The 8,650-nt window shown below is 33.3% G+C and overlaps 1 protein-coding gene across 2 annotated transcripts; it reads left to right on the forward strand.

Moving 5' to 3' along the window:
- The first annotated feature begins 228 nt into the window (after positions 1 to 228).
- Positions 229 to 3,068, forward strand: LOC120194161 (transcription factor PIF3-like). 2 transcript variants are annotated; one of them, XM_039196554.1, is made up of 6 exons: positions 229 to 649; positions 789 to 887; positions 962 to 1,027; positions 1,096 to 1,161; positions 2,376 to 2,699; positions 2,794 to 3,068. In XM_039196554.1, the coding sequence occupies exons 1-6, from the start codon at positions 287 to 289 to the stop codon at positions 2,872 to 2,874; spliced, it is 999 nt and encodes a 332-aa protein (XP_039052485.1). In that variant the 5' UTR covers positions 229 to 286; the 3' UTR covers positions 2,875 to 3,068. The 2 variants fall into 2 exon arrangements, with proteins under 2 accessions (XP_039052485.1, XP_039052486.1); XM_039196555.1 differs by having other exon boundaries at positions 231 to 649; positions 792 to 887; positions 2,794 to 3,065.
- The last annotated feature ends 5,582 nt before the right edge of the window (positions 3,069 to 8,650 follow it).

Below are 8,650 nucleotides of genomic sequence, written 5' to 3' on the forward strand. Positions count from 1 at the left end.
CTAAAAGATCCAAACAAAATCAGCACAGAAAAAGACAGACAGATAAAGAAAATAAGGGAGGGAAAGGAAAAGGAAAAGGAAAAGGAAGAACTAAGTTGATCTAGAAATTTAAGAAGTATAGTTTAAAATTTTTATTTTTGGAAAATAATGGATAAACAAAAAAAAATTAACACCTTTAAGTTAAATTTATTCATTTGAGTGCATCTGCCCCTGAGTGGATCAGAAACGTTTTCTCTTTTTATGTTTGCGACTCGATTATATTTAATTTCTTCTCCGGCTTATTTTCATGGAGGATCCGTACGGTGACGCGCCATATTCGAATCCGGAACCCGAAGAAATATCCACTTTCCTTAACCAACTCCTCCACAATCCTTCTTGGTCATCTTCATCTTCCCGCATGCAATTCAAGGGCAAGAACATTAACTGTCTTCCGTCACAAGTGCCAGGAATTCCTACGCTGGCATCTACCTCGGGTGTTGGGATGCCGATTCCGGTTGTGGATCGGTACCGGCTCGGCGGATTGGCTATTGGATCCGAATCAGAGCCTCGAGTCAATTTCTCTGATCCTGACACATATTTTGGAACCAACGTTAAAGAAAACGCCGACAATGCGTTATCTTCCGCCGGCGATTTCAGTTATGACAGCGAGGTAAAAGAATTTTGAAATAATATTGTTAACGTTTCAAAGATCTTTTCCATTTGATAAAAAAAGAAAAGAAAAAGGGTGAAAATTTTAGATTTTTTTCTCCCATTGAGATATCTTAGATTAAGATTACCATTTAATCTAGAAGGTTCCGGATGCATCGGAGGTTCTATCAAATCAAGAACGGCCACGGAGTTCATCGAAGCGAAGCAGAGCAGCCGAAGTTCATAATTTGTCAGAAAAGGTTTGACTTTCTTTACTTTTTTATATTTTTAGTAGAAGAATCTATAAGAAATTTGATATATTTTTGTTTGGCAGAGGAGGAGGAGTCGGATTAATGAGAAAATGAAAGCACTACAGAATCTAATCCCAAACTCTAACAAGGTATCTAAAATCATCCATAATCAAAATAACCTTTTTTTCTTCTAGTAAACTATTTTTGTGTGTGATAGACGGATAAGGCTTCGATGCTTGACGAGGCGATCGAGTATTTAAAACAGCTTCAGCTTCAAGTGCAGGTGAGTATTCTCTTCTGCTTCCGCCATATCTGTTTGTGTTCTCTTACAATGTTCCCAACTTTTAGTGCTAATTATCTCGGGTTAGATTTTTGTTGTTTATTACTCAAATACTACGACAACCCAGTAGAGCTGAGCTGCCCAATGTTTTTTAAAGACGGGAATTTTAAATAACTATGCCTTTCCGGATTTATAAACGGTAGGAGTTGTCCATATCAACTACATCGATTCCCTTTAATTTTCTACTATTACGTATTTGTACGCAGAATGTGATAATGTTGTATTATGTTCTTAACCTTAAATCCTTAAATATTTGAATACTATAGAAAAGAACACAGGCCAACATCAGACAGGGAACAAGCAGATCTATATTTTATAACTTTTATTTAAGATATATAGTAAACTCTATATTACAAAAAATGCAAACATATATGTATTATGCTTTACTTCACTCAAGCTATGCCCTTGACAACATTGTTTGTATCCATGAAACTTCATACCTATTTTAATAACATTGTTAATGAAAAAATTCTTTGACGGCTTAGTCAACGTTGACGTGTCATTAACAATATTGTTTGAATCCAAATTGAAGGCTGCAATCAAGTCCTCGTCAACATTGTTAATGGCACATCATCTTTGACCAAACCGTCACATGCCATGCCTTCAATTCGGATGGTTTTCGTTAACTCCATTGCCACTTTTACTAATTTGCTTCTATTTTAATAATAGGACTTGATTGCTCCCTTTTTACGTAGGACTTGTTTTAAAAATAGGGAGTGTTAGGGTACTATCCCAGTTCACTTTGGTTACTATGAAGGTCCTTCACTAACAAGTCTATAGGGTTGTAGGATACATTCCTATAGCTAACATGACATGCTCGACTTTCTTGGTACCAGCCTATTGAATTTTTTCGTTGCAAAAACTTTGCTGTTTGGCTTGACAGCTATAGCATGACTAAACCAAATGGTACACGTACAAGTTTCCTGAAGCACTGAAAATTTTTGTTAAAGATCCTGCAATCTTGGCATTTAACAATATCGACATAATCCAAAGAGAAAGGGATTTTTTTTGTATATTTATAATCTGTCTCGAGGATAAGATCATTTGTTTTATTTGTTGCACATGATAACATTGGAATTTCTTAAACCCCAATTGTAGATGAAATGATAAAATAGTGGACTTTTTTGTTTAAATTTTTAGTTTCATTGCCGTTGCAGATGTTGTCAATGAGAAATGGATTGAGTTTGTACCCTATGCCCTTACCCGGAGCACCACAGCCAATGCAAATGCCTCCCACAGGCATGGGCTACGCCAATGGACATGGATCCTTCAATCCCAACATAGGAGCAGGCACATTTTCTTCAAATGAAGAAGGCACGATGAATACACCGTTTGATCTATCCGGTCCGTCCACTGTCTCACATCTGCCTGTTGTTCAACCTTCTGCGGCTAATATGACTAATTTGGAAGCTTCAATTGGTTTTGAATCATCTGCTGGGGCACACTATGGTTCCTTCGCCCACTCATCAATATCTTCCAAGGTAATTTTAGCATTCACATGTAATGAATCGGTCAGAGAACTCTCTGAATTAATGCAAATCATTTATTTATTTTCTTTCCTTTTTGCGTGTGAAGGAAATATGCAAGGAAGGCAGGTCACAGCTGGAGTTAGAGATGAATCATGCTGGGAATAGCTCTTCATCAGGTGTATCTTAGCCAAGCAGAAGCAGGATGTTTAACAAAACTGAGACCAAACTCTTCCTCTGGTTAAGACACAATAGAAACTATAAACTACATTGAAACTGATAACATTTCATACTTGTTCAGGTTATTTTGTTTTATAAATTGTAACAGGTTGGCTGAAGGGGATTGATACCTCGTTCCCCCTTTTGCATAAAGTGGTGACTTTATTTGCTATTTCAAAGGATCTTCTTTTCTGCTCTCTGTTCTATTCCAGTGTTGAAAAATGATTCACATTGGGCTTTTCTCTTGGTAGAGGAAAATAACATTCATCTTTACCTCTCCATGTGGGTTTGACATGAAAAAAAAACGAAAAGCCCATTCATTTTACTTTATCTGGCTAATTCTTGTCCATGTTCAGAAAACCCAAATTCCACGATCTCTAGGAACAATATTTTAGCTTTTCCTTTACATGAAAATGCATGTTGCAGCTTTTTCATGCTTCTCTGTACATTAAACTTTATGTTCGACTTGAAAAATCGATTTTTACTCGATTTAACTTGAAAAAATTTGACTTGAATTGACTGAGTTGTAATCTTATGTACTCGACTCAACTCGAAAAAATTTCAAGTTTAAGTCGAGTGTAATTACAACTCGATTAACTCAAATTTTTTAGTAATTAGTGAATTCATATTTAAGTTTGAGTCAGTTACTTGACCCTATATGATATATGTATATTATATATGAAACAAATACGAAGAAATATAAGTATTGTATATGGTTATAAAAAGTCATTTAAATTATAATAAAATAATATCGTAATATTATTAATATTTACAATTAAATTTAGGCTTAATGCCCAAGTAAGTACCCAAATTATATCTTTTGTACCAAATAAGTGTTTACATTTTTTTGGTCCATTCGGGTGCCTAAAGTTACAAAAGTTAGCACTTTAGGTGCCCAGGCCGTCAACGACTTTACTTTTTCCGTTAACTGACATGTGTCATAACCTGGTAATTTAGAAAATTATTTTTTAAAAAATATTAAAAATATTATTATATTTCTAAAAAAATCTAACTTTTCTTACATTATAAAACAGTCCCAAAATCCCAAGTCCTAACCTTAATCTGCCGCCGCCATCCTTTCCGGCCATGACCACCACCGTCGATGTAGTCCTTGTCATCATCCTAGTTATATGCAGTTGTAGTTATTGCTGATTCACCATCAGAATCGCATGGGATCACAATTTTTATCCTAGTGTTTGTGGGATTTAAAACGTCGATTTATCGTTGATTGGTTGTCAATCGGTCACAATTGCATAGGGGTTTTGGTCGTCGGGGAGAGGGGAGGTCGGGTGGAGCTTTTTTGACGGAAAATGGCGATGGTCGACGTGGGTTTAGGGGTTAAAATGAAGGTTTTCAAAGTTTAGGGGATATTTTGGAATTTACGTGTTATATTTTTAAAAATATATAATTTTATTTTTTTATTTTATATAAAATTTTTAAAATTATCAGGTTGTGGTACGTGTCACTTAACGGGAAAAACTAACGTCGTTGACGGCCCAGACACCTAAAATACTAACATTTGTAACGTTAGGCACTCAGATGAGCCAAAAAAATGTAGGCACTTATTAGCACCAAAGGCATGGTTTGGGCATTAAGCTTTAAATTTAAACAAAAACTCAAAAATTCAATTAACTTGAATTTTATAAACTCGATTCGACTTAAAAAATTTTAAGTCAACTTTTATTTGTAAAATATGATTCATCAACTTGAATAACTCTAATTTTTTTTATTTGATTAGATCAAATGTTCACTCCTAATTCCACATTTGCAGTCACCTAGTTGTCTAGACCATGTATCCAAGAAATAAATATATGTACAAAGATGATTAGCTTCATCCAATAACATGGGAATGATAGTTTGATTATTGTTCAATATTTTTTTTGGTTTAATACAAAAAATATATAAATTTTACATATTTTTTTATTTTAGTATTTAATTTTTTTAAAATATATAGTTTACGTTATAAATCTTACTCTCTGTCTCATTAAATATATCCACTGTTAACTTTTTTTAATCAAACTTTTTTGACTCATTATTATTTAAAATTTATTATTGAAAAAATATTTTTAAAAACCTTAAATCAAATAGTTTTCAAATATATATTTATAAAATTTAATTATTTAAAATAATCGTGGTTAAAGTTTAAATTTTCACTTCATAAAATCAATAATAATGAACATATTTAGTGAGATAGAAGAAGTATAATTTTAAATGCCTTAATGACACTAAAGAAATTGTTAAGCGATAACGTCGCGTTTATAATTTTTTTAGATTTAAAATATAAGATATTATTATTTTTAAAAATCTTAATTTTTTAAATTAAAAAAATCCAAAGTTTGCAACTTTCTTCAAGCATTGGCCGTCTATCTTCTCCGACATCAGCAGAGGGATCGTCGTTTGTCTGGTGCAGTACCCAAAAATTTCTGGTAGATTTGGACGTGTTCTCTGAAGAATTGTGTAACATCCCAAAACTCGGGTCAATGACAAAAATAGATTTTTGGTAATTTAATGACCAATCTCAGAAGTGATTGAAAGTTTAGGGATTTAAATGAAAAGTATTGATGTTGGATTTAAATAACAAATTTTGAAGTAACAAGGGTATTATGGTCATTTTTCAGGAAAGATTTTTATTTCCCTTTATAAAGGGTAATAAGCACGTGGGAAGGAGATAATTTCTCCAGAGCATTCTTCAGTCTTCTTCTTCTTCCTCCCGTATCTCCAAGCTTAAAGGTGAGTTTCTTTGCTTGTGGATTAATTATTGATTTTAAGGTTGGGTTATGATCATTAGAGGATAATTAAGCTTAAGGAAAGCTTAATTTGTTCTAAAACAACAAGATGAAAGATATAGAAGAGATTAAAGAAAATGAGTTTTTAAGTGAATTTTTGAAATAGGAGTTAATAGATTTTGAAGTTGAATTTGACTTGTCAAGGGTTAAATTAAGAGATGTGAAGTGATAGAATGAGTTTTAAAACATGTTGAAAATCTGGTATGATTCTTGAAGTTAATGAAGAGGAGAGGATATTAAGGTTAAAGATGATATAAATGAATATAAATGAGTTTAAACATGTATATGTAAGTTAAGAATAAGAAAGGGGATGATATATGAAGTAATTAAGCTGAAAAGAGTGGATTTTCAGGTATAAATTGAAATTATGGGCTATGTGCATCGATGCACATTCAATGTGCACCGATGCATCAAGGGTAAATCCCATAAATTGTTCAAGGTGTATCGATGCACCTTAAGTGCATCGCACCTTAAGTGCATCGATGCACTCTTCTAAAATACGAACATCGAATGCCATCAGTGCATCGATGCACAAGTAGTGCATCGATACACCCCCTTAAATGTAAACATCGAATATGATTTATGCATCGATGCAGGGTGTGGTGCATCGATGCATACCTTCATTAAAAGATGAAAACGACTCTTCTTTTAGCCCAAGAAATGATAGTTTAGAATATATTAATTAATATACTGATTAGTATTAATGAATTACTATGTAGATTCAGAGCCTAAACAAGTTCCGGAACTTGGCAAATAAGATCGATCAAGGAAAAGATAACATATTGATATTGACTAGTGAGACCAGGTGAGTACATGATGTTTATGGAATTAAGACTTGCGATGAGTCTAATTCCGATAATAGATGACATGAGTACAATAATATAAGTATAGTATGATATGATGTTTAAGAGTACCTGAGCATGATCCTGTAATAATATGGTGCTAGAAGTATATGAGTAAATGCATAGATTTAATTGTCGAATGTATCTTTATATGTGAACCTTGTGAATGCATGTATGTGTGATAATAGGTTATATGATCATAAGAGATAAGATATATGATGATAAAATATATGTGAAAGTGATATGACTCATATGTGTTTCTGTGAGAACGTTACACGATATGCTATGTATGTTATATGAGTGATGTGAATATATGTTATGAGATAAGAATCATAATTATGAGCTATGTGAAAAAAAAGAATACAAGTTCAAGTGGAAAGTTATGTGATACGTGAATGTGAATTTCATGGAAAAATGTTACGTGAAAGTAAACTACGTGACTATGTGATATGAATATGTGAATGAATGTGTAATGAGGTAAAAGATAATGCCCATGTCATGTGTTATGAGAGCTATATGTATAGTTGGTATGCCAAGAGTCGAGGGTCTACGCGGTCCTTTGGGACATAGTGGTCCTTCGGGACATATGTGTTATAAGTGGTCATTCGGGACATCTACGTGGTCCTTCGGGACAAATTCTATGCGCCCCTAGTGGGAATTATACGAGTTGTGGTGACAGCATAGTGCACAACCTCTATGTACTCATATACCTTAAGTTCTCAGTAGTGTGCATGGGCTAACCAAAAAGATAACGATAAAATGTGAGTTGCAATGAGAAATGTGTTACATGTTTTATATGATGATATATGTGAATGTGTGTATATGTTACAGGAAAAAATGTGTGTTATGGGTTATGGCATTTGTTATGGGATGTACATGAATATATGTTAAGGTATATATATGAATGAATATCAAGGACTCATATGATGATGTAAGAACATGTTATAAGATATAGAATATGAAAATAAGAGATCATATGAACAAGAGATAAGAGATAGAAAGGATAATCATTTATGAGCATGCGAAAATATAAATGATGACATGCATGTGTGTAATAATTGTTACATGAAAAAGTATGTATACCAGTATGACGTTGTATTACATGATATGTACATGCATTTGATAATTTACATATGTATTTATATGTCTCACTAAGTCTATGACTTAGCGTGTGAGTGTTTCACACGTAGGTTCAAGAAATCAGGAAGAGAAGCTAAGAGGAGCAAGACATGTTAGTTTCTCCTTACCGAATGTCAGATCAGAACCTAAACGAATAACATATATTTTGTTATATATAGAATTTAGTTGGCATATAATTAAAAGATTTGTATTAGATATGCTCTGATCAGTTTTGTAAAAGCATATGTTTTATATCATAGAAAATATATGGTTTTATTAGAAATATCAAACTGAATCTTGGGTATTTTGTAAAAGTAAATGTTTTGAGTAGTCAATATGACACTTCAGACTCGTATCCGGGTCGGGTACGGGTTGGGGGTGTTACAAATTGGGTGAGGTTTGGCATCTGTTATACTAAAATTCAAAATCCTCTACCTTTCCACTCCATTTTCCTATTACCCAAACTCAGTCTGTTTCGATATCCCAAGCAAATCCTTTTTCCTCTAATTCATTTTCCAATCATTGAATATCAAGCACACTACAAACGTGTACAGAACTGATATGCTAGCTTTGAAAAGCAATATTTCTTTTCTCTCCAGCCATTAGCTCCTGTAAGAGACAAGGGAGGTAGCGCATGAATATTATTTAACTGATAATTTTTTACAACAATCAGCTTTAATGAATAAATGGAGATTTTGATCTAACAAGTTGACTTGCACAGAATGCAAAAGAGCTGAACTTCTTTTGTTCTCGTGAGGAAGAGAGTGAGAAGTAAATAGATTTTTGGGTAAATTATGCCGGCAGTACCCTTTGTTTTCGGTCTGATAGATTTTGATCATTAGTTTTTTAATTAAGTGCGCTTGATCCTTACGTTATCGATCCGTCCAGTTCAATCTCTCGATCGGTAACTTCCGTTAACTCATATAGAATTACGTGGCAATTTTAAAATAATAAAAAAAATCTACCCAACTCTTCTTCTTTCTCTCCTTTCACTTCTCCT

Source organism: Hibiscus syriacus, unplaced genomic scaffold (genome assembly GCF_006381635.1).
Source record: "Hibiscus syriacus cultivar Baekdansim isolate YM2019G1 unplaced genomic scaffold, ASM638163v2 tig00116997_pilon, whole genome shotgun sequence".
Classification (NCBI taxonomy): Eukaryota; Viridiplantae; Streptophyta; class Magnoliopsida; order Malvales; family Malvaceae; genus Hibiscus; species Hibiscus syriacus.

Coding starts and splice junctions, on each gene's coding strand:
- LOC120194161 (XM_039196554.1), top strand. CDS start 287: ATGGAGGATCCGTACGGTGACGCGCCATATTCGAATCCGGAACCCGAA. Junction 650..788: donor ATTTCAGTTATGACAGCGAG/GTAAAAGAATTT, acceptor CATTTAATCTAG/AAGGTTCCGGATGCATCGGA. Junction 1,162..2,375: donor AGCTTCAGCTTCAAGTGCAG/GTGAGTATTCTC, acceptor TTGCCGTTGCAG/ATGTTGTCAATGAGAAATGG.